Source organism: Astatotilapia calliptera, chromosome 7 (assembly GCF_964374335.1).
Source record: "Astatotilapia calliptera chromosome 7, fAstCal68.1, whole genome shotgun sequence".
In the NCBI taxonomy this organism is placed as follows: domain Eukaryota; kingdom Metazoa; phylum Chordata; class Actinopteri; order Cichliformes; family Cichlidae; genus Astatotilapia; species Astatotilapia calliptera.
The window spans coordinates 18435919-18462651 of record NC_137428.1 but is presented as its reverse complement, the minus strand read 5'-3'; the positions used below and the strand labels follow the sequence as shown (position 1 = coordinate 18462651).

Here is a 26733-nt window from a genome sequence, read left to right as displayed (position 1 = left end):
AAGACGTTGATAAACTCACGTCCTCGTAGGTGCACACTTGGAAATCCAATCATAAAGAAGACCTGAGACACTCATTTCTAACCTGCGCCTTCTTTCTGGCGGCTTCTCTGCTGCAGATGGTGTTTGGTTGTGTTGCTGCGCGAAAAGCTCGCTGGTTAAAGGAAATACAGAGGAGGAGCTGCCGTCAGTGACCCAAGAGGAAACTACTCTGTCAGATGATGGTGTAATTACAGCGTGAAGCGCAGCTCGCAACCTCGGTCGGAGCATCTCTTGCAAAGCAAAACCACCTGAGTGAACGTTTGTCTCCTGTGGATCCGTACTTTCACCAAAGATATGGAGTATAAATTCTGTGCGTAAAAAGAGCCGTTTTGGAGATATGGGTTTGGTTACTGGAGAACTGGAGGAACGAGCATTAATGGGAAGTGTCACTGCTTTGCTCAGCGTGAACAAGTGAAAGAATTCATTGCAGTTATGAATTCCACGAAAGAACAACCCGGATTTCGTACGCCCACCATCCCGGTGATTATGTTCATCTTCGGGGTGGTGGGGAATGTCATCGCCATAGTTGTTCTGCGAATATCACGAAAGGAACGAAAAGAGACGACTTTCTACACACTTGTGTGTGGCCTAGCGGTGACAGACCTGCTGGGCACCTTGCTGGCCAGCCCCGTCACCATCGCCACCTACATCAAAGGCACCTGGCCTGGAGCTGATCCATTGTGCCAGTACTCCGGCTTCATCCTGCTCTTCTTCTTCGTGGTGCAGCTAGGCATTGTATTTGCAATGTCAGTGGAAAGATACCTGGCGATAAACCACGCATATTTCTACAACGAGTACGTCAACCAGAGACTCGCAGCGCTGGCTCTTTTAGCCATATACATTTCCAACGTTGTGTTTTGCGCGATGCCCAGCATGGGGTTCGGTCGTGTGAAACTCCAGGAGTCTGAGACCTGGTGTTTCATCGACTGGAACAGCAGTGACACAAGTGTCAAGACTTTTAATTTGATGTACGCTGGGGTGAACTCGGGCATCGTGCTGGCCACTGTCATATGCAACGTGGTCGTGTGTGGAGCTCTGATCCTGATGCACAAGCGGTTCATCCGCCGCACGTCTCTGGGAACAGATCCGCGGCGCGTCGCGGAGCTCCGGCGCAGACGAAATTTTGGACGATTAGCTGGGGCAGAGATCCAGATGGTGATCCTGCTTATAGCTACATCCGCTGTCGTCCTCATCTGCTCCATACCTTTAGTGGTGAGTATGGCGAAATGGTAACGAGCAAGCGCGCCACTAGTATATGCGCGCGCACTAGACTGTCACAGAGTTGTAACAAGCTGGTTCTTTCGAGACAGAAAAACCAGGAAAGATATTGTGTTAAACTTGATCAGTGTAATGAAAAAATAGACTGTGCGCACGCAAACACAAATACCAACACAGGTTTTACGCATATGCTTTCTGAATGTTGTGTCCTTGGTTTAGAGCTTTGTGGTCTGATGACACACTTTGTGAGCCGTCACACGTTTCGCTGTTAACACCCTTTGTGCTTTCACTTCAGCATACACACGTACACACGTACACAAGGGAATACGTGTGTTTGTGTGGGGGACTAATGCGAGTATTTACAGTAACCAGTGTCGTTAAAGTTGCTAACTTCAAAAGTCTCAATTCTCAGTTTATTCTCAGCTTTATCAGCAGACGTCATTGTCCAACCTGAGATAATGTCAAGGAGCAAAGTTTTGAGTGTTTTTGTTAAAACATCGTCCTCTTTGTGTTACTTTCGCAGAAGTGAACTGTGCACTAAGAGAACTGTCGCTTCAATTAGTACAACCCAGACAAGTGGCACGTTTATCTTTTAGATCAACTCAACAATACATTTGCAAAAGCTTTATATTCTCACTGTGCCCGTTAGAAACGTTTTAGGATAAGGATTTTTTTTTTAATATCCGTCAAAATTATGATGTAATGATTAGAAATTATAAGAAGCAATTCATTGTAATGTTAGTAGCGATAACTGAGTGCTGTTTTAAATCTTAAGATTTAAACTTCCGGGCCTGCGGGTCTTGAAAAAGACAACTGACGATTAGACTCGGGGGAAGCCCAAGTGCCAAAATCTCATTTGCTATTTGAGAGCAAGAAATGTGGGAATTTCTTTTATTGGCTTCTTGCCCTTTGTACTTTATCTCAGTTAGCAGAAGTCAGATAGTGTCTGTTTATGCTTGACTATTCCATTTCAACTGTGTAAGAATATTAAATAAATATATAAAATATTACTCTTAAATGAAGGAATCAGGTGTAGCCAATCAAGTGTCGACAAAAACCAAAAAATTGAATTGTTTGTGAAATGTTATAAATAAATAAATAAAAATGTTCTTAATGCTTATTAAACTTTTCTACCTTTCTGTTTTCTCTGCTTGCCTCTCAGCTGAGGATCTTCATAAATCAGCTGTTCAGAAACCGCAAAGACGAGAACTCGATACTTGACGACCTGCAGGCCATCCGCATGGCTTCTGTCAACCCCATCCTAGACCCCTGGATCTACATCTTGCTCAGAAAGACAGTTGTTCTCAAGCTAATGGAGAAAATCAAGTGTGTGTTCTGTAAAATGGGTGGACGGGGACGAAGCAGTGGCAGGCACTTCCTCTGTGCTGACGGTTATCTCTCCTCATCCATCGTCTCTCGGGACTCACCATCACTGATGTCCCGTGAATTGCGGGAAATGGTGAACACATCGCACACCATGCTGTACCCATCAGAAAGAAACATGCAGGCGCGTGGGTCAGTTCAGGCGGGAGTGCAGGGTGACTCTAGCATTCCTGCTGTACAGACATTGCAGGTCCCCCAGGAGGTCCACGGGTCTAAGAGGGGACACGGAGTATTAGAGGACAAAGTGTCGGAAACACCACTGAAAGAGCCTCCAGTGTGTCCCAAAGACCCACCTCTACATGTCACCTTTACAGATGAGACAGCAGATATACAAGAAAAATGTATATAACCATAAGCATAATCACCAAAATAAGACTTTCCCCTCACAGATGGGAACCAGTGAAAGCACTGCAAACAAAATTTGGAGACTGAAAATTCTGTCAGTCTGTAGATATCTTGTGGACTGCTACAAACATTTGACAGATGAATTACAGACCTTCTGTAAGTACCCGTTATCAGTGTATCACTCCACATTCATTCTTTGCTATATTGCTAAACTCACATGAATACAATCACATAACTTTTATTAGTACAAGCCCACCGAGGGAGCATCATAAAGCTCTCCTGTTGCACTTTTTGGATTTCAGTTCATTGCCAGGTTGTCTTTGTTTCGCTGTGATTCAACAACCTGCATGATGTCTGTAAAGAATTTGTTGTGTTAAAATGTGAACAGTGTGCCAGGATGTTAATTTATTTTTAGTGTGAAATTGTACGTTACTGTCTTCTCCGTGAGAAGGTTCAGTTAGTTTGAAGATAGGTGCGGGATGAATGTGTGTTCGTGTTTTATTTTGTTTGTTTGTTTGTTTCAAACATTAAACTTTTATTGGTTGTCAGAGCAGCTCTTTCATCAAAACTATGATCATGCCATCCCCTGAATCCCATAACAAAGGCAGCTATACACTAGAGTTCCACAGTGCAGACACTGGAGGACGTTAGACTTCAAAGTGACTCCTAAAAATCCTTCTAATCCCGTCATTTTATTGATTTAATTTGTAATGCAATGCGTAATAATCCCAGCTAATCAGAGTTTATAAGGAAGATAAGGCAGGAAATGAAAGCTGAAGCCATGACCTCGATATACTGCTGCTATAGACGTATATAAATATAAACACACGTTCATGTTCAGTGTCAGATTTATCACAAAATGTTGTGTAAATGTGTCTAATGAAAAAAACAGCAACAACTTATGTACCAAATTTATAAACAAAATAAAAGTGTCTAAATATTCATATAAGCTAATAAACGTCAGTGTGTTGTTTTCTTTTGGAATCAACAGGAAGAGTGAATGATGATGAATGATGTGCAAACAAGTATTAACAGCAAATAAATGCTTGATGATGTACAGCTACTGTACGTCAGTAAGTTCTGGAAGAATGGCACATTTTTTTGAAGCTTCACTTCTGTACAGCACCACAGAGGATTTTAAACAGTCAAGATGTGACTGAAGCGCAGGTTCAGCTTTAATTTGTTTCATTAAGTGTTTAGAAATTACAGCTATTTTTATACACAGATCCACATTAAAAAGGATTGTTTTAATGCGTTAATGAAGTCAGTGACTGCTTGAAGTCTAGAACCCAATGTTGTGTTTGTCTTGAGATGATCTACCAGGTCCTTGCTTCAGTTGCCTTTAGTTGCGGTTCTATTTGTGGAACCGCAGTGTCTGATCAGTTTTGCAGCATTTGCTGAACCTCAGCAGAGAGTATTCATCCTCTGCTTTTAGCAGCAGTCACGTCATCAATAACCAGCAGTGACCCGGTTCCACAGGCACATAACAACATCATGTTTGACAGATGACTTGCTGTTCCTCTCCTTCTCCACGTGTTTCCCTTCATTCTGGTGCAAAATAATCTTGGTTTCTTCTGTCCAAAGTTTTTTTTTTCTTTTTTGCATTTTTTCAAAACTCTGCATGCTCTTTTAGATGTTTTCTGGTGAATACCTTGCTGGTTTTCCTGTTTTTTAGTCTGACCAGTGCTTTGCGCCTTGTTGTAAACCTTCTTGATTTCCCTCCACAAAGGTATCTCCTAATTATGGACTTTAGAGCTCTTGTTGACATCTCTTTGGACCTCGTAATGAGAGTTCCAGTGACCTGTTACCAAATACAAGATCAGCATTTGAAATGAACCCAGATGTTTCGTCTGCTGTGATGGAATAATGAAGGGACAGACATCGCCTGGTCATGAGACAGCTTGTCAGTCAAATGTCCGATTACTTCTGAGCATCTGAAAATGGGGTACTGTGTCTGCACTTCAGTCACATCTTGACTGTGTGATTTTAAAAGCTACTGCTGTGGCATACAGAGGCAAAACACAAAAATATGTGTTAATGTCCAAATACTTATGAACCTACTAACATTACAAGCAAGTGCTTCTCCGAGTCTACTGAAAACAAGATTGATCAGTCCAGCAAAGACTGAGTTAAAATCATTAGTTATCACTTCAGGGTTAATGGCGTTCACCACTTTGTCAATTAAAACAATGAGGCTGGTTCAATTCTGTTCAGTTTATGTAGCACCAATTTACAGTACTCATTTAGCACTTTCTATTCTAAGGTAAGGATCCTACAGTATTATAGATAAGGGATCATGGATTGTTGGGTGTCAATGAGCAAGTACGTAAGGACAACGGGGACAAATAACATGACTGCGTGTGTTTAGGAAAAAAGCGAAAAGCGAAAAGAAAAGGATAGAAAAAAGACAACTTACAGAACAAAGCATATACTACAGAGAGAGAGAAGACCAAAGTTAAATAGTGGTCGGTAAATGCAGAGGAAGTAAAAGGGAGTTTTTAGGAAATCCGGAGATTAAGGAATTACAATAGTCCAGCCTACAGGTAACAAATGCCTGGCCCCATTGTGGAAGTGATTCTTTGCAACAAGAAAAAAGCAAAAAGCAAAACAAAAGGGAAAGTAGACGACTTCAACACAACCCAAGTGAAATTTAAACATTTCTATGTTATGGATGTTTATAAAAGACGTAGCACCTGCCATCCCCTTGGTCAGCACTGACTGCTTTGAGCAAATTTAAAATCAATAGCCGGTTCAGACGGCAGGATATCGTTCACTTGCAGACAGCTGGTTTCTTTACCTCTGATGATTTCCAGTTCCACTGTGGCCTCCGTCCAGAGCCTTCCGAGAGCAATGAAATGCCCCTCTGAGAACAATAACCCTTTAAAGACAGCTCTGACCTCAGAAATCTGTTAAAGCTGTAGAGCCTCTCGGGAGACAGGAAATAGTGACTGACAAAACAGCTGTGACAGGATTTTAGCAGAGACTCGGAAGGAAAAACGATTCTCCTTGGAAACTTGTCCCTTCTCTCCCCATCTCATCAGCTCGCGCCGCTAACATGTGACAGCCTGTTTTAGACATTTAAACTCTCGCCATGATGAGCCTGTGAAAACAAAGGGTCATTAGAAGATGCCATTGAAAAAGAGGCCAGTTGTGACATTATGGGCTTTTAGAATAACTATTGCACTATTTTAACTTGAGCTGTTGTTACCCAATCAGGATATTTGAGGATGAAAACAGAATCAAATTGATTTAGACGATGTTTGTCAGAGAGTAGCTGATGAATAATGGCACTTATTAGCATTGCAAACCATTTAAAAAGGTTGTAATTATTTCTAGCTGATGGCTTACCAAACTATACTGTGCACTAATCGTTTTCATGAGCTGGAATAGAATGGCTGATCTTGTTTTTATCTTGGGAGTGTGTAGCTTCATGGCAACACGACCATAGCAGGAACTATCACAAAGGTTGTTCTGAGTATTTTGGCAGATGTATCTGAAGGCAGATTTTGTCAAAACAATAGCCTCTCTGCAAAACTGTGTAGGCTGCAATCATGAAACTTTAAGACGTGTAGCTTATATTGAAATAAGAGCCAAGAAAGGTGTGGTCCGACACATGGCCACTTAGTGCTCGTGCAGTAATGCAGAAAAGACAACTGAGTGACAGGTTGTGCAATCCCATCCCAGCATGCTGTCATGTGTATTCTGTTGCAATGCCTTCAGGACATATTACAGTATCGATCAGCCACTGAATAGTGGTGCTGGCTGCTTCTTGGCAGTTTATAACTTTATTTATACGACTGGAGATAAAGAGCAATGCATGACACATTACGCCATCTCAATATTTATTTCACAGAAACAAAAATGCAGAAGTATTGTGTAAAAAAAAACTAAGCACACCCCATGATTCAATAGCATGTAGAAGTACTTTTACTAATAACTGGAAGCAAACATTTTCCCATTTGATCTGATTTAGTCTCCCACACTTTTGAAGAGGAATTTTGTCTCATTCGTCTCTACAGTGTCGCCTCAATTCAATGAAGTTTGCAGTTATGCACGGCTTTTTTAAGGTCCCATTTCTGTAAGTTAGAGGTCTAGGCTTGATTGGGCCACTGTGACACCTTGATTCTTTTCTTTTTTAGACATTCTGTTGTACATTTGGTGCTGTGTTTGAGTCATTGTCCCGTTACATGACCCGACAGTTGGACAAATGGCCCAACGTTTGATTCTAGAATACTTTGGTATACAGAGGAGTTCATGGTCGACTCAATGACTGTAAAATCAGTCTAAATTATTATGTCTCTGCCACTGTGCTTGACAATTGGTCAGAGGTGTTTGTGCTGATATTTTGGTTTGTTCAGATGCAACTTTACACATTTAAGCCGTGCTGGCATGCTCTTTTTAGATATAAGAGGGTTTCTTCTGGCAACCCTGGGGATATCTGCTCCTGAGAAGATGGGTAACTATGAATAATTCTCACTGTGGAATGACTTGTGGACTTCACTTTGATTTAACATGTCCCTTTAAGCCTTCCCATGGCAGCAACAATCACTTCTTTATAACCGTTGTAGATGCCTTTGTTTGAACCCACATTAATTGTTCTAGAGAAAAAGTAAACAGAGTTATCTTAATCTGTAGGACTTTTTGTCTGGTACCAAAGCGTATTCAGCAAATAAGTAAAATTCATCCTCCAGGGATGACTTGCCTTGCAGACATCTTCACTTAAAACCACCCAATAACTGCTGAGACTGTTGATCGCAACATGAAGTGGCAGATTGACTAATACTTTTATCCCTTGAGCTACACTGTTAGAATGGGGGGGGGGAAAGTTCCCAAAACTCTGCTGAAGAGTAGGAAAAAGCCAGTAGCCAGTATATACCTGACGGCGTCAGAACAACTTCAAAGCAGCCGTACTCTTAGAAAAATAAAAGTTTTGACTTGTCCCAGAAATGCTGAGGCATCTGTGAAGTAGGAGGTGCAGGTTCGGCTGAGCAAAGCCAGTTGGTTAACAACAGTTCCTTTTTTTCATGCATTTTCTTTTATTTCTTTTGGAAAGTTTGGATTTACATTGAAATTGAACACGTGGCTTGACCAGCATTTGAACCATCCAAATACAGTGTGTTTAAAATCACTTGGCGTACCCTGATTATACACAGGTGACCTCCATTCATCTTATTATGCAACTTCTAAAAACAACAACTGCGCCAGCGATGTTTTTGGGTGTGTCTCAGACAAGCGTGTCACAACTTATATAATCTTTATATATAGTATATTATATAAGTTAGATTACGTTGTAGAAATGTCTTCTTTTTCTCTTTGCCATATTTCTCTATTTCAAAAAGTGTTAGTAGTTTGTTTTCTTTCCTGTTATTATTATTATTACACAGTGTTCCTGTCAGTCATCTGAAGCACTGACATTTATCACCACTGAGAATCAATCTATATCCCGCCTCATTACCCATCTGTGGTGCTGACTGATCAAGTAATTAATTATATGCAGTTTACGTTCACCTTCCTAATCGTCTTTTTTTTAACTGAAATGAATGTTTTTCCCATCCTTCCTACAAACCAGACAAGAAAAGGGAAGTGACTGCTCTATGCAAATAACTTCAACAGTTTCTTGGAATCAGATGTTCCAGCTAATCCGGTGAGACTTCACAGATGTGCCCCTCACTTGGAGGCATACAAATTCTGTAATGACCAAATCTGCTAATTTTTTGGAGTGTGAGAGCTGTACCTTGATCATAAAACACACTAAGCATGCACTTTATTAGGTACACCTTGTTGGTACCTGGCTGGACAGCCTTTTCCCTTCAGAGCAGCCTTAATTCTTTCTGACATGGATTTGGTTTAATATTTGACATGATAGCATCACAGTTGCTGGAGATGTGATGACTGGACATCCATGACATGAATATGACATTCCAACACATCTAGAAGATGCTCTGTTGGATTGAGATCTGCTGACTGTGGAGGCCATTGGAGTACAGTGAACTAACCATCACTATTCAAGAAACTGACTGAAAGAGCTGGGGTTCTAATACTTCCAAGACACTGATGGAAGCAGTGTGTTTGCATGGAAGCATGGCAGAGGGAGAGTCATGGTTTGGGGCCTTGATGAGTCCTTGATGACTTACAAATACTGAGGAAAAATAAATTGAAAACTAAAAAAAAAAATGTAAAAAACAATTACCAGAGATAATCGGGATAATAGTTCAAGAGATTAAGCTTGTAATAGCTTCAAATAAACAAGTTAATCAAAAACACCAAAAAACAAAAACTAAAAACTCCCTAAACAAACATTTTTTGAAATGAACAAGTGAGAATCCTGACTTTAGCATGCTGGGATCCTGTGGTATCACATAAAGAAAATGGTTCACTTACAATAGGGTCAGCAACTCACCAGCCGCAATTCAGGATTAGGGTTAAAGCCTAATCCTCTTAATACATATACTATATGTATTAATTTATCCTCTGTCTGTCTGTCCCTCTCACTTCACTCCCGTCACCTGTCCATCTCATCCCAAACCATCTCGACTTGGTTTAGGTCAGGTGACTGTGGAGGCCAGACCATCTGTAGCAGCACTCCATTGACGCTCCTTCTTGGTCAAATAACCCTTACACAGACTGGAGATATGTTTGGAGTCAATGTCTTGTTAGAAAGATAAATGATGGTCCAACTAAATGCATACTGGATGGGATGGCTGTGGGAGCCATGCTGGTTTATTATCCCCATCAGTGTCACCAGCAAAGTACCCCCACAGCACCACAGCTGCTCCTCCATGCTTTGTGGTGGAAACCATGCCTATAGAGACCATCCGTTCACCTTTTCTGCATTGCACAAAGACAAGTGGTTGAAACCAAAGATCTCAAATTTGGACTCATCAGACCAAAGCGCAGATTTCCACTGGTCTAATGTCCATTCCTTGTGTTTCTTACTCCTAAACAAATCTCTTCTGCTTGCTGCTTTTCCTTAGCAGCTATTTGACCATAAAGTCTCGATTCTCCTCTGAACAGTTGATGTAGAGATGTGTCTGCTTATATATATTTATATTGTACAGTAGATCGTACAATAATACATACAGAGAAAAACCCAACAATCATATGACCGCCTATGAGCAAGCACTTTGGCGACAGTGGGAAGGAAAAACTCCCTTTTAACAGGAAGAAACAAAGGGTGGCTACTTTGAGGAATGTAAAATATAAAACATAAAACAGAGTTTTTATTTTGAGTTATTGTTTTTTTCTTTGCTACATAATTCCATATATCTTGCTTTATATAATTGATGTCTTCAGTATGTATCTACAATGTAGAAAGCAGTAAAAATAAAGAAGAACCATTAAATGAGAAGGTGTGTCCAAATCTTTCACTAGTAGTGTACATAATAAACGTCTGCACAAGTCAATTCTTCTTCTCCGGTGAAAGTAAACTGCAGGAAACACAACTATGACATTTTTTTCATTGTTTATTTACTCACTGACAATTTGCTGAGCATAAATCGTGTTTTAATCCACATCCTATTTCACAAACAATCATATTCACAAGAGTAAAATGTAACCACAAGTCTCGTGAATTTTCTCTGTACTTTACAATCGCACATAAAGATTGTGGCTGTAGATTTTAACAAGCAAATGTTGTAATTTTCATGTAAATCAGGGAAGTTAAAGTCTCTCAATTTACGTGTCCACATTATTTTGAAACACAACTAGAAGCAAATAAAGTTAATATTTCTACAAATATCAGGATGAATCCTCAGTAATTAATGAACGGACCTTCACAGATTGAAATCTGACCCTCAGCCTGTTTTTACTGTTGTCTGAAACCACATTATGTTACAACTTAATTATCACATGCACATTTACTACTATTTACATGAATGGGATTCAGACACACATGGGTAAAACTCAACTGTCTTAATTTGTACATATCAACATTCACAATTCTTGTGAATGTTGATATGTACAAAAAAGACAAAAACAAAAGCGGAACCTTGAAAGTCATTTATATTCTCTTCAAAGTCCTCTTGCTTTGACAAACTCTTCCTTTGATGGTGTGGCTGAGTTCTCTGATCCCTCCTCCCCTGTGAGTACATTTTTTACATTCCCCTCAGCATCTATGATTACAGCGGTCCTCTTTAGCTCCTCATACCGTGTCTGTCGCTCAGCGACGGCCACACAAGCAGCTAGCACTTCGTCAGACTCAAAATCATAGTCCTGATTGAGCTCAGGGGCATTAAGGATCTCTTTTTTAGTCTCCTCCTCTTGTCGAATCTTCTCCTTGGTTGCTGTTTGCTGCTTCTGTAACCTCCAAGCCCAGGTAAGGTCTTCCTGCCACAGGGTGCGCTCTGATGGGCACTGGTGGATGGCAATCTGGAATGACCTCACAGCCTAGAGGGACAGTAATGACATGCGCTTAGGGACATATACAAGATTTCAGACTACTGTCCTAAATGCTGCAGGTGATTGCAGCATCAGCGTTGTAATGAGCACGACCACAAGCTTCATTGTGGACAGATTGATCGTTCCATTAAAAGGAGCTCAATAACTTTTATATGACTGTGGGATGGGTTCGCACATTAGTTTGAATGTTAATAGTTATACTGAACAGAAAGATTCATGGTCTATAATTATCTATGTGACCACACATCACTCCTGAAATATGCTGCCTGGTTTCTTCTTCTTCTTGTTGCTCTCTTTAAGGGGTCGCCACAGCAGATAATCTACCTCCAATCAATCTCTAGCATCTTCTTCTGTCACACCAACCTTCTGCATGTCCTCCTTCACTAATTCCATGATTCTTCTCCGTGGTCTTCCTCTTTTCAACATCCTTTGTCCTGTATACCCAATATCTGCTGTCTGCACATGTCTGAACCATCTCACCCTTGGCTCTCTAACTTTGTCTCCAAACAGCTCTGTTTTAGCAGTCCCTCTGATATACCCATTTCTAATCTTGTCCATCCTGATCTGTACCAATCCTGATCTCTGTCAGTGCCAGTGTCCCCGCACAGTATACATCATAGCAAATGGGAAGGTTTACAATCATCTTGTAAACTTCTGTCACACTCGTCTCCACCCACACCACCTTGCCTCTACTCTTCTTCACCTCTCTTGTGCACTGTCGGTTGGCCCCAGGTACTTAGGTGCTTAACTGTCACATCTATCTCTCCTTGCATTCCTCTTCTCACCAGTGCATAACTCCACGTCTCCAGGCTCTCTACCACCTGCTGCCTACTCTCACATTATTGCCTGACAATGTCATAGTCCACGGAGACTCCTGTCTGACCTCCCATTTTCCCATAAAAGTAAAAATTAGAAAAAAGAAAATCTGTTACTTGTTCATTAAAACACAATTCTTTAAAGGATAAGATAAATGGTGTTTTCTGTAATCTGGAGATTGCTTTTCATGCTTGAATTGCTAGCCTGCATTAATCTCCTGATGGGAATCTATCAAAACTACTTGATGTTAACATTCCTCACCTGTAACATAAATAACATGCGCTGTCAAAGATGATGACAGGTTAATCATAATAAGATTTCTGAAAAAAGTGCAACCGTCTGTGCCTAAAACAACACATCAAGTATAATCTTGAATCAACTAGAGCCAAATCAACCTTTATAAATGAAAGTAATCCTTCAACTGCTACTGCAGGAAAAAAAATCATCACTCTTTTCTATAAAACTCATGGCCAAACAAACTTTATGCTAAAACGCAAATCATACATGGAGACTATGCATTTTTCTTGAATTGGATTGCAGGGGATAATAATTAAAGAAGGGAAGGACTAGAGCAGAGCCATGGAAAGGAAACATGGAAATCACTGTGTTCACATTTGCACAAACATGTGCTACTCAAACATGTTGGTGCATACAAAGCTTTGAAACTCGACTGAACAAGTCAAGCTAAAAATAGATGTGCCGTATTTTTCTTTTCCATCCCAAAAGCTTCATTACAGAGGGAGGTGTGTCTATATTTGGTTTAGTTTTAGCTGTAACTTTCAACACTTCCTATTGTTGTTGTTGGTACCATAGGACAGGTTTCCCGCTCTGGGGCGTGTAGGAGCAACATTAGCTGAAGGCGTTCTGAGTTCACCCCTGTTTGTTTGGCTTGAAAAGGGCCGAGCAGCAGAACTGCGAGTTTCGAACACCCACAGGTCCCGGCGTGTTCTGGGGCAATTTAAGCAATCGTCCAAGCCCCAGGCACCTGGGTGTGCTTTCATAGAGTTGCTTTGTCTCACAGAGTTCACAAAAAAAGTAATAGTAAACACAGTAAGTCATCCATCTTAACGGCGCTCCAAATTCGAGACAACTGACTTACAAGTATCTACATAAACAGGCATAGTTTATTGCAAAATCAAATGCATAAATTAATCCTTCCAGTAAAGACCATTAGCGACTGCCTAAGAAAAAAAAAAGCCATCAACTGTTATGCAACACTACTGATACAGCACAACTACAGCATAACTAAATGTGGATTAAGGGTCACCTAATCCAGCCCTAACTGTAAACTTTATCAAAAAGGAACGTTTTAATCCTAATCTTAAAAGTAGAGAGGGTGTCTTGTCTGTCTCCTGAATCCAAACTGGGAGCTGGTTCCTCAGAAGCAGGGGCCTGAAAGCTGAAGGCTCGGACTATCCTTCTACTTTTAAATAGCCTAGAACGCCAGGGTAGAATGCCTAGAGTGGCAGCAGAGAAGTATCACAAGGTATCACAGTTGTGTGGTGGGATCTGACAAAAGCATGAGGCCTTTCCATGCGAATTTGCATGTTAGTCGTCTCTTTGCACCTGTTCTTTCCAGGTACTCTGGCTTCCTCTCACAGTCCAAAGATAAGGTTATTCGGTTGGGCGAAACTAACCTAATAAAACTGCAAATATTAGCCTGAATGATTGTCTGTCTTTCTGTGTTAGCCCTGTGATAGACTAGTGAACCGTTGAGGGTGTGCTCTGGCTCTCGTCCAATCAAAGCTGGGAGAGACTCCAGCCCCACCGTGACTCTGAATTGGATAAGCAGTTAAGGAGGTCAGTCTGCAGTAGTTGTGACTTAAAAATACCATTTATTATTTGCATTTTCTTGCAGCCCTGCCTTCACAGGACGTTTTTAATGCATTGCCAGATACACTCACTAGGTCCACCTCTCCCAAGTTGAGCTGAGCCCGACCCAAGGTCTGCCAGCCCTTCCACCACAATGGCCGGAACTTCACTGCCATCTCTGCTGCCTTCACAGCTGGAAAGATTTCCTGCAGAATGGTCAGCACCTGACAACAAAGAAGGTTAAAGATGATGCACGCATGCCATAAACAAAACAGCAACAAAATCAAAGAGAGAAAAAAAGATCATCGAGATCAGAAAGTACACAGGCTTTAAACTGTCTTTGCTTACATTTTGTAGTGTGACTATTTATTTATTTATTGTTGCTTTATATCTTTTCATATATCACACCATTTTATTTTCAGCTTGATACTGGTCAGTTACCATATTAAAAGTAAATAATTGATATCTCCGTCCCTGCAGACTGATTTGTGGTGACTCACTGAACCACTGGTCCTGCAGTACAGTGTAGAGCACCTTCACGGTCACAAGATTTCTCTCTAAATCACTGACATTTTCTGTGATCGCATTTAACAGTGTAAAACTGAAGTTGTTAACGTCTTTAACCTTGTATTATAAAGTCATCTATTATTCAGACGCTGGCCCTTTTTGATTTTGCTTTTGTCATGCCTGAAGTCAAGACCTGACAACTTTGTGCATGTATTTGCATAATAAACAAAAACTATTTTTGAAGAGGTTCTCTTTCGCTGGTAATGCCGTTAAAAATAGCATTATTGTCTTTTACAATTTTTTTATATATATGCAGAGCAAAGCGATGCTGACAAAAATAAAGCTAAACTGAGTATTGTTGTTAGGACATTTATGCTCTTGCTATTGCTGGACACAGGTTTACTTTTACTTCCTCCTTTTTCAATCACATTTCAACATGAGACTTAGACGTGAGAATAGCACCAGTGTACAGCAAGATGCACCAACACAACATGTTGAAGTCTAAAGACTGCTTTAATACCATAGCTTGATACCCACTGATACGCCAGGAATACCTACAATGTCTCTGTCAGAACACCGCAAACCAAAATGCCTTCAAAGCCATAACATTTTGAAGACATCTCATTATCAACAGGATCCACCATAGGTTGGAATCATTAATTTATAGCCAGTAAGACGGAGTAAAAGGTTTACAAACTGGACTGATTTCAGCCACACAGATATACAAGTGGCAGGACACAAGTGGCACAGATTAAATTAAACAGGAAGAAAGTGATGAGAGGAAGTAAAAGGCCAGCAGAGTCACTGTAACCAAACTCGTCATCTGGGCCAGTAATAGGCATTTGATGAGAACCAGCCCATTTTCAGTCTAACGACTGTGAACAACATCAGCAGTGCTAATGGATACTAATAGGTGAAGTGGGTGTACATGTGTGTCCAAACACACTGAAGCTCAATCCAAGTAGAAATGGTATAAGGCCAGTTTGAATTTATGCTATAGCTCATGTCATTCCTGGAATGAGGAAAAAAAAAATCATGCTGCGGTGTTTTCCCAATACCCTAATAAATGCTTCTCTAACGATTTCCTTCTCAAATTTCTTATAATGGATGATATTATATTAGGCTTGGAGTACTCTGTGAGATGTGAATGACTATGGAAATAATGGAGGAAATAATGGAGTTTGTGAGACTACACCCACGACTTCTTTACTTTTCTTGTGTAACAAGAAAAGGAGAACTGAGGCGCAGCCAAAATACCTAAAGGAAGAGTAACTATAAAAACAAAGAGGAAAAGAAAGTTGAGAAAAGTTAAAAAAAAAAAAGATTAAAGATTATTTACATGGTACTGAAAATAAGCAACAGATGTTAATATCAAAGTGGAAGCGGGAAAAATGGTCTATGTAGCCATGGCCACCGGCAGCTTTCATTAATTTATCATTGCTGATAAACACCATGATATCACAAAAAATATATTTTTTGAAATTTTATGCGACTAAACAAGAAAATTTTAACTATGGATTCCATGGACTGATTATAAAAGATTGATGTTTGTGGACTATTGCTTAAAGTCTCAAGATTAGCATTTGGTGAATTTTTTAAAAGGCAGAACTGGACCAGAAGGTGCAGTGTTAAGCTAGGTGTTAATAATAGAATTTAAATGCTACACTGGCAACACTGAAGGAGCTAGTTTAATGAGTCAGATTAAGGTAGGTAAGATAGGTAATGCCTGACATGCCCATTGTGATATGCAATTAACTGAATCAGTTGCTTGAAAAATATTGGCTATGGATTATATTATGAAAGCTAATGTTAACTGCGCATATTTACTTCTGCTGCTGAGCTGGGCATTAAACTGTAACGTTCTACAAGAACTGACCCACTTGTGGAGCTAGCCTCACGCAGTTACTGCAGTTTTTGGTAATTCTGCACTAGTTTTGTTTTCAGCTCTGACGTTGCAACCTGGTTTACTGGCATAACTGAATACAAAACTCCAAGTGTAAAACAGCATCTTTTAAAGTTTTGAGGTTTCGCATCTCACAAAAATTCTACAGTGTATCAGGAAACAGCAGAACAAAATGGGGTGGCTGTTTCAACCATGTGGTTAAAGACAATGTTAACCACATATGCTTTTTAAAGTACATTTTCTCACAAATGAAATATGATACTGCACTCATGTCAGATCCAAGCCATACATACTGGAACCGTGATCCCTTTCAAATGCAATTTCAATGGAAGTGAAAATAAATTATCATTAAAATGGCACTAAGATCACATTTCTTCAGGGCTGCTACTGATAAGAATGAATTTTAAAAATCTATTATTTGATCACTAAGCAAAACTTGAGTAAGCACTTGGTGGAAAAACCCTTGTTGGCAAGCACAGCAGTAAGACATTTCTTCTAGCTGGTCACCAGGTTTCACACATCTCAGGAAGGATTTTGGCCCACTGCTCTTTACAGAAACTCTCTAAATCCTTTAGGTTTCTTGGCTACAGTTTGGCAACTTAAAGCTTTGGCTCCCTTCACATACTTTCTATCAGACTGAGGTCTGGAGACTGGCTAGGCCACTCCATGGCCTAATGTGCTTCTTCTTTAGCCACTCCATTGTTGCCTTGGTGGTTTGTTTTAGCTCATTGACATGCTGGAAGATGCATCTGCGACCCATCTTCAGTGTTCTGGCTGAGGGAAGAAGGTTTTCATCCAAGATCTGACTGTGCATTGGCCTCTCCCGTTACATAAAGTCGCCCTGTAGTTGCCCTTTGCAGAAAAACAGTCCCAAAACAAATTGTTTTTACCTCCGTGCTTGCCTGTAGGGATGTTGCTCTTTGGCTCATAATCAGCATTTTTCTTCCTCCAAACACAACGGGTCTGTTGGTCTGCTAGGACGTTACCAGTGGTACCAGTTGGTGACTGTGGTCCCAACTGTCTTCAGATCATTAACCAGCTCCTTTCATGCAGTTTTAGGGTGATCCAAAACTTTTCTCATGATCATCATCACCTCATGAGGCAAGATCTTGTTTACTTGCTATCATAAAATTTGAGATTGCTCACTTACAAAGATGTGAACAAACTTCAGTAGAGGATCAACTAATTATTTCCACCACTGTTTGTTGAGAAAATATGTCTGTTAGAGAATATAATTAATGATATACCTGGGACTTCATTTCATACAGTAGTGGGTTGTCTGGAGTCAACTGAATGGCCTCATCCCACTTCTTGATGGCTTCCCAGTGCCTGAAGAAAACACACACTGTGGTTCAAATCCAACTGAGAAAAGTGGGATTCAGGTATCTATAATCAGAGTCGTAAAGGTAAAGCACATTCACTTCTTAATAGTCATGCATTTATGAACCATGAATGCTTGCTGTGTTCACTGTGAATTTACACAAAGCCAATCTAAACATTGCCAACCTACACAAAACCAAACATCCAGACGTGGCTCACAGCACCAAGTTAAACACAGGTTCATGATGAACTTTGCTGAGGTTAAATTCTGCAGGTAATGCAGCACTGAAGCGCAATCAACTCAAACAGTAAATAATATAATGCAGTGAAATGAGACACCCAGTTTCACCATCTCCACCCAGAGATTTGATATGTTATGCAAACTAACATGGGTCCACATGCTTGTGGACATCATAAAAGCACTTTCCCCTAATTATTTCTATTGTTGCGTGCTGTAGAAATGCCACCTAATTTGAAAGCTGCCTCTGCCCTACTTTTCTATTCTTTCAGGCAACTCCCTAAAAGATTAGAAAACCAGACTATTACTAACATGGCTGTATCATGTTTCATTTGTTTACTACAACCATAACCACATGGTTGGTTTTGTGCTTTTTTTGTCTTGCCAGTTAAAAAACAAAGAAACCTAAAATACATTTATCATCTTTATAATAGGAAAAAGTGGGGAAAAAAGAACAAAGAATTTCTTAAAACTATAAAGCTGCATGTGTACGCCACAACATCTGCCCACTTCCGGCAGCAGAGAGTGCACACAGGCTGCAGCAGGTTACATAAACAGAAAAAGGTTGGCTGAAGTGAAGAGACAAACGGTAAACCAAAACCTCCCTTGGTGGTTTCTTAGCATGAGCTAATTACGTTGTCTACTAGTTCCTTCCCAGACATTAAAGCAGAACGATAGCAGAATTTGCACGAAGTCACATTAAGCTTCTCTAGAACCTCACTCCAAGCAGCTGTCACCACTATAGTTAACTGCTTTGCATAGATTTGTATACCAGGATTCACAAGTCTTCAGGTATTTCACCACATATGCATACACTCCAGGCGATTCTAGGAACTCTCTTCCTCTGGTCAATATTGACACAACACTGTTTTCCTGATCAAGATAAAGACAAGAGGTGACGTCCCGGGTATGTCAAATCGACACCTTTTATAGCTTTATGGAGATGGATATCCTGAGAAAATCAAAAGCAATTCAAATCACACAATGAGACAACTAGTGGTCATCACCTACAAAGTTCAGACTGCAGTCAGAAAACATGCCACTGCCATTCAAAAGGCAGAGAGAACAGTGAGGAAATGGAACTAAAGGAGTGTGGAAATCTTTCCATTACAAGAAGTAAAGAATACTGCAAAATCATATGAGGAAATTAAGCAATGAGCTATAAACCATGTGAGGCCTGCAAGCTAAAAATGGCTCTTCTAGTGGCATCATAACTGTTTATCAGTCAAAGATGGGTTAGAGAGACGGGACAGTAACTAGTATCAATTTTAAGAAAGTCCATTATTTGGGCAGCTATTTTGAAACGTAATATAAATTAATATAAAAACTGCATGCACAGAATCATTTTTCAAATCTATCTTTAAAAAACACACTTAAACAGTTTGCCAACTCTTTTCCAGTGGAAGTTATATTCCTCTGATTTTACTGTTGCAAAACTCTTCCACGGATTAAAACAAACGGCTAATGGCGGCTAAGCTGTCATCCCTGTTGGACAACGTCTCCCACCCCATGCAGCAGACTGTGACAGCACTGAGCAGCTCCTTCAGTGGGAGACTGCGGCACCCACGGTGTGGGACGGAGAGATTTCGCAGGTCTTTCCTCCCCACTGCTGTCAGACTCCACAACAAAGACTTTAACTGAACAAACACACACATCCACACATGTGCAATAACACTAAGTGCAATAATCTTTTCTGGCATCGTTGTATTTTTACTCAGTTGTATATAGCATTCGTATTCTATTTTTATCTTATTGTATATTTTTATTCTATTTTATTCTACTGTATATAGTATATTATTTTATTCTATTCTGTACAGCTGTGTACTGTATTTATTCTTATTGTATTCTAATTTTTGCGTCATAACTTTTGCACTGTCCACTTCCTGCTGTGACAAAACAAATTTCCCACGTGTGGGGCTAATAAAGGTTATCTTATCTTAAACGTTTCCTTTAGTGGTTTATGTCTCTCTTATAATGCCTCTGCTCATAGCCTAATACCGTTTGAATGATTTAAGTGCTTACTTGTTATTAGTTTAAAGAAAGAGTGGAAAATTATGAAATACAGTAGAGGATGGATCATCATTTAACACGCTACTGTCCAAAAAAGGAGAAAATCCCAGTATGCTCCTATCATAAGAAACCCTCATATCCTTACTAGAGATGGACCGATCCGATATTACCTATCGGTATTGGTCCGATACTGACCCAAATTACTGGATCGGATATCGGCGAGAAAAAAAATGTAATCTGATCCATTAAATATCAAAAAAGCACCTCACAAAACTTGCTACATGGCGTAACTCGGCTCATAACCGTAGCACGTCGCAGCAGTATGCATCACGTGATAAAGCGGCTGTGTGTATTTGTAGCCTTGCTACCAAACCAGCATTTCATCTCCGAGGAAGTTTTCCCAGAGAGAAGTAAAGCAAGTGTGTAAGTTCATCTCTGAATGTTTGTAAAGCATTCCCACGTTAAGCTTAACAACAGATATATGGAGCGACTGCCTCTTCTCTCTCTCTCTCTCTCTCTCTTGCTGCTACTTCAATCCTGAAACTGCTTAATGATCAGCTGATCGGCTTTTCTGTCGGAGTCCGTCTCTCTTCTTTGTTTTTGGCCCACTTCTCACCAGAAAGAGGAAACCAGCGGCTGAACAACAGCAGCACGTTTAACCTTGATAAGCTGTTGTTAGAATTTATTTAATATTACTTTCTACACCAGGATCATTTTCTGCGTAGCTGATGGCTGGTAACTGTACAGGTATAACAGAATAGCTTTAGTGTTGTTAATTATTTAAACTTGAGTATAAACTTATACAAAATGCAGCAAGATATTAAAAAAAAAAACAGTTTTATTGATTAAAAAAACACTATATCGGATTCATATCGGTATCGGCAGATATCCAAATTTATTATATCGGTATCGGACATGAAAAAGTGGTATCGTGCCATCTCTAATCCTTACTACACAATAACATGTTGACCATTTCAAAGAGATTTCAAATATCATATTTGGCATTCTCTGCTTTTGAGAAAACACAACTTGCTGGACAAAATTTAAAAATAAAAAAATAATAGACATACCTAAGATGAGCTATTACCTTATATTTTACCTTATAAACGCCTTTAAACGTCACGTTTTGTTTGTTATGCAACCTCCTTGAAATGATGATTGTTTCACTGTGAGGCAGACATTTCGTTTTTTTTAAACACATATGCAGTTTGTGAATAAATGTGTCAGTGAGCCCAGTCATACATATACAACAACGACGAGGCAGCTAATCTCCTAAAGATGGCAACAACAGCCCAAATTACAGAAAACTCTTTGGTAAGCATGACATTTAGTGTGTTAGTGGGAAGTTTATATTACTCTTAAATTAACTAATGTTTCAGTAACACTAGGGAAATCCATGGTGTTTCCCAAAATTAATCTGAGCGTGTGCAAAGAACTTGCAGCTGAGTTGGATTTGAAATGGTTGTTTCAAAAGCATTAATCAGGTCTGCGATCACTGGCAGTTACTTGCTGCATCAACATGATGATAAAAAAGCAATAAGATGGAAGCTGCGGTCAGTTTGTGACAGAATGAGATCAAGTTGGCAATAATATGCAACCGATTTGTGATAAAGCAGCAATTAACTGACATAAACCAGGAAAAACTGCAAATCTGTTACCATCAATTTTTACAATTCACATTAAAAACAAATTCATATTAACTATTTATGGAGTTAACAAATATTTAGAAATTGCTCCAAAATAGAAATGTAGTTGCTGCAGAATGGCAACCTTGCTTTTATATAAGAATAGAGCCAAAATGCAACCAGTTGGATCGACTCCCCTACTGCAAAGAGTTGTACTCCAGATAAGGTGCTGCCCTCATCGGCGCACATGGACTCTAATTAATTCCAACATGATGGCAATCTGACTGCATTTATACAGCAGATGGTAATTATTTGTCTGCCACTTTATTTGTTACTCTGTGTGTGACTGAGCCATCGCTGAAGTATGGCAACACATTATGCACCATAGTATCACAATAGAGCAATTTTGATATTTACACTGCAAAGCTGTTAATTTTATATCAGTTCAGTTAATAAGCTCTGATGTAGTGATGGTAATGATGATGGTAAAGAAGTGTTTTAAGGCAGCTATGGGAGGGAATCCACTTAAAGCATCTTAATCATATATGGATATTTAGCAACAGGAAATAAAATTAGATAAATATCAAAACAAAATACATTTGTGGCAAATATAAATATTAACTGTGGACAGTAAAACCTTTAGGTAGCAAATAGATGTTAACATAAAGACATAATTGTAGAAAAACAGGCAAAACATAACCCCCCTACTATTCTGCTCACAGAACAAGTGGGTACTATAGGAGCTGTTCAATTACATCACAAACATCTAAACCTTTGTAATATCAGGCTGACATCACAGATCAATGTTATTAGAGGGAAAAGAAAAAAAAGACATGGCTGACATCCTCGACCAGACACCATTTCAAACCACTGAACTGCAATTATGGAGCAGTAAGACATAATTTCCTCAGTAAAATCCACTTTCTTCTCACAAATATAATTACAGGCAGTCACTGTGGACAACAGCATTACGTCTTCTGGACTAGGAAGCTTTCACAATGTGATTGTTATTTGGTTAAAGAGGTTAAATTATCACAAAACAAACATAAAAACAGCTTCTGAAAGAGGCTTATTTTTTTGTAATATCTGTATCTATTTAAAAAGAAAAAAATTTGAGTTGAAATGGTGAGTATCCATTTAAAATAAAATAAAAAGCTCTCTTAAACTGACCACATTGCTTGTTATTAGTCAGTCTAACGTTAGTTCTAAAGTTTACTTCGGGAACTCTGACAGTAGAGCTTTGAGTAGATTTAAACCTTTAAATCCCTGCTCTGTTTGAAAAGCTTAAATAATGCGGCTGTGTTTTTATTTTCCCCTCCAATATTAAATAGAGATAATCTGACCAGATGATCTGAGAAGAACAAATGCTCTTTGACTTCTGAAACATGTGCTAGACCTTTCACAGAAAAGCCATTAAATTAAATACAAGGAAAACCTCAACCTTAGATGCCTTTCTAAGTTACACGTCTCCTTGGATTTAATATGTTTTTAATGTAAATCTTTACTAGAAAGCCAACAGAAATATCTAAACTGTGATCGATATGTCTTTATTGTCTGTACAATGCTGCCCTCCTCTGGAGAGGATCTGAAGTAACTTTACTCTTACTAACAGCAAAGCTGAGGAGGGAAAAATGTTGAAACTGACAGTTCTCCCAGAACTTTTCACAAGGGAATCTAGCAGCACACTGACAGGATGCCATTATTACCACAGAATACAAATATGTTTCATGCTGTAATCCTACTTGGCACACAGTGTGGAAAATTACTTTGAAAGAACGCGGCTTATGTATACAGCCTTTTTTTCACCACTGGCTGTTTTTGCCAAGGCAACAGCTGCACAAATATTGGATTTCTATTGTCTGATTTCATTAACAACTACAGCTTTATTGAATTGCAGTGCTGTGCAAAAGACTTGAGCCACCCCTCATTTCTTTATTATTTGCTTCCAAATCAGGCTTTCTTGTAATTTTTTAAAGTGGTCTTGAAAAATAGTTGTCCCGTCTTTCTGATGGTCTTTCAAAGTTTTTCTCTGGACATTGGCAGCTTTTTCACTAATTTTCAGTCCAGTCCTTGTACCTGATTATTTTCAGAGGAATGATTTTTTTGTTTCTCAAACCTTTTAACACTGAAGTACAAATCATTCACACACTCAAAAGGCACCTAACTAAAGGGATTAACCAGTGTGTTTTGTCTACATATAACAGACAACTTAGCCAAGAACCAATTTTAAATTGTATCTTTAGAAACTTTGTTACTGGCAGCTTGTAACAAAAAACACAATTTGTTTCCGTTTCTTTGTCTGAATCTATGAAAAGTGCCAAAAATAACACAGACTGACACGTATAAAATAATATTTTTGTTCCAACAAGGTTGATTTCTAAAGAGCTATTAACCTTCTATATCTTGGTATGGTGTGCAGTGCGTCCTTAAAAGAATTTGAGGAAAGTGGACAAGTGGAGGACAAATAAGAAGAGACAGGCCTTAAAAATATATATATAGCAGATGAATAGTATCTGGAAGTAATTTCCTTAAGAAACTGGAAAAAATTCCACCAGAAACCAGACACAGAACATCTGGCCCTTCGGTTTATCAATCTACTGTTCACTGAAGTCTCATCAAAAATGGTCTCAGTAGAAGGCTGTCTTTCAAGTAGCCATTATTAAGGAAGGAAAATGAAGACAACACACTGAGGTATCCCAGATTACACAAGAAGTGGACTGGTAGTCAGTGACAATGGGCACTATCAGTTAGGGACTGGCCTCACCATAGCCCAGAAATGACAAACTAAATTTACATTGAGGGCCACATACAGACCACTTTGATCTTCAGTGGGCCGGACAAGTGAAACGCCACTTTCTGTCAGTGTAAAGATGGTTAACTACACATTTAATGCCTGAGATATCTTAATATATAAAAGAAATGCAATTTCAGGAGCACAATTCAGAATTGTAGAATTGCAGAAAAGGTTCCGATAGCTCACTGCCCATACTGTTCCATATTTATAAAACCTAAACGGTATAAAAATACAGTTAAGTCCAAAAATGAAAATACACATTTTCCAAAGCAATCAAGGGAGCTGGATTGGAGTTTTTGCTGGGCTGTGTTGAAAAATAAAGGCGATCATACCATATATTTACACTAACGATACAAACTGTTTCTGTCCTATATAATGCATTTCCATTTATGTTAGCACGTTTCAATAAATCGCCACAACCATTTCTAAGGCTAGGTTCACACTGCAGGTCTTAATGCTCAATTCCGATTTTTTGATCAAATCCGATTTTTTTGGCTACTTGTTCACACTACAAATAAAATGCGACAGCAAACGCTCTCTAGTGTGAACCAGTCATTGGTGTGAACGCTCAGAGCAGCCTGCATGCGCAAAAGAAGATGTCACACACAACGCTTCTCTGGCGCTGATAATTGGCGTCTGTCTTGTGTCAGTGACGTAAAAGACTGATTTAATGCGACATGACCATTCAAACAGCAGTCGCTTTCTAAAACATCCTTTATGTATCGGATTCAGTAGCACATACGAAAGTGACCCAGATCGAATTTGTGCCGTTCACACTGTCATACCATGATCGGATATGGGTCGCATAGGGTAAAAAAAAAATCGGATTTGATGCGCTTTCGCCTGCAGTTTGAACGTAGCCTAATTTTCCAAGCTAAGGGTAAGGAAATAATAAATGACAAAAATAAGAGGTGGATCAAAACATTTGCACAGTACTGTGTGTTAGGGTGACCATATTTTGATTCGCAAAAAAGAGGACACTTGGCCCAGTTTCTGTGTGCCTGTCAGAATGTGTTTGCGCCAAGCACTCTCACCTGCCATGCTCAGCCAACAGGGCACCCTCCTCCTCCAGTCTCTTGCTCTTGGCAGCACAGTCCTCCAGCAGGATCTCCCGCCGTCGTTTGATAGCGTGCAGCCAATCCACCTCGGGGTCCTGACTTGGCCCATCATCCACAGCTTTCTCCGCTTCTGCCTCAAACTGCTGCACCGCTGACTTGGACACCTTCTCCCCAACTTTCCTCTTCCAGCCAAATGACGCCATCCTATATGAAAAAAAAACGGGATACGACGCGTGGTGGCGGTGGTCACTTATCATATATATGCTCGATTTCAGCTTTAATCACGACAGAGTAGTACAAAATTGTACATTATTATGAGCGCAAGTCTGGCCTGCTTTTGCCATCTAGATTCGTATACATGGCCGCTGAATGAGTTTCCAAAATACCGTAGCAGAAAGATTTATATTTTATTTTGGATATTTAACGTTTATTATGGCAATAACATCCCCAAAACTCGCTCGAAAAACAAATTAAACTTCGTCATACTGACGCCAGCTAACGTTAATTCGGGCAACTCAGCTAAAACTTGCAATTAAAACTTGACATGCCAGTAGGCTTGCCTACATAAAATTAACTTCTTTTAATTTTGAAGGTATGTTTTTATACTTCGTTATTTTAGAACAAAGTGGGGACATACGCACATTCATCCACGGCTTTCCACGAGCAACAGTGGATAAGCTGCAGTTAGCTAATCGTTAGCCACATTTGTTGACCTTCACGTTGCGTTCAGGTCTTATCGGTTTAAAGCCAACATCCCATCGTAAATACTGGAAAATTAGAAGAGCGGGGGGGGAATCAGTCCGTTTTTGCACAATTCATGCAGTTTCTTTTGGTAAGTATATATCTCCAATTGAAACTACAGACGTGAGGGAACAAAAGTGTAACTTTGCGTTAACACTGGTGAACTTTTCGGAATGAAATGTGTACGCCCCTTTTTTTTTTTTTTTTTTTGAACTTTGCCTTGAACCGGTCCAACCCCCCTCCCATTCTGTGGAATGCGCGTGAATGCAGCATGACCCGGAAGTTGTGAGAATGTTTACAGTCTTTTAAAGAAACAAGAACCGTGTTTTAAATCTTTTAAAGCGCACGAAAATCAACGTGAAATCAAAATCGGTTAATATAGATTTAATTTAAACGACAAATATGAAATTTTAATAAAATTACCAATGCCTGCGATCACATTCCAAAATACAAGTCCAATGCTATTGCTGTAAACAGAAAAGCTTAGTATGGTAGTGGTAGATTTAATATTCTATATATTCTTCACA

General features: G+C 39.5%; 2 protein-coding genes across 2 annotated transcripts; one reads left to right on the top strand and one right to left on the bottom strand.

Annotated features, from left to right (window-relative positions):
* Positions 1 to 218: 218 nt before the first annotated feature.
* On the top strand, positions 219 to 3943 carry ptger4b (prostaglandin E receptor 4 (subtype EP4) b). The gene is made up of 2 exons (XM_026173364.2): positions 219 to 1251; positions 2420 to 3943. Exons 1-2 carry the CDS (start codon positions 472 to 474, stop codon positions 2987 to 2989), a joined length of 1350 nt encoding a protein of 449 aa, XP_026029149.1. The 5' UTR covers positions 219 to 471; the 3' UTR covers positions 2990 to 3943.
* Positions 3944 to 10430: 6487 nt separating this feature from the next.
* ttc33 (tetratricopeptide repeat domain 33) lies at positions 10431 to 26386 on the bottom strand. Its single transcript, XM_026173373.2, has 5 exons — positions 26107 to 26386; positions 25442 to 25669; positions 17668 to 17749; positions 14103 to 14234; positions 10431 to 11370 (listed from the first exon to the last, which is right to left on the bottom strand). Coding segments are annotated over exons 1-5 (819 nt in total). The 5' UTR covers positions 26109 to 26386; the 3' UTR covers positions 10431 to 10995.
* Between the last annotated feature and the right edge of the window lie 347 nt (positions 26387 to 26733).

Coding starts and splice junctions, on each gene's coding strand:
- ttc33 (XM_026173373.2), bottom strand. Junction 17,750..25,441: donor CTGTTGGCTGAGCATGGCAG/GTGAGAGTGCTT, acceptor TGTTTTCTTCAG/GCACTGGGAAGCCATCAAGA. Junction 14,235..17,667: donor TGTATGAAATGAAGTCCCAG/GTATATCATTAA, acceptor CTTTGTTGTCAG/GTGCTGACCATTCTGCAGGA.
- ptger4b (XM_026173364.2), top strand. CDS start 472: ATGAATTCCACGAAAGAACAACCCGGATTTCGTACGCCCACCATCCCG. Junction 1,252..2,419: donor TCTGCTCCATACCTTTAGTG/GTGAGTATGGCG, acceptor CTTGCCTCTCAG/CTGAGGATCTTCATAAATCA.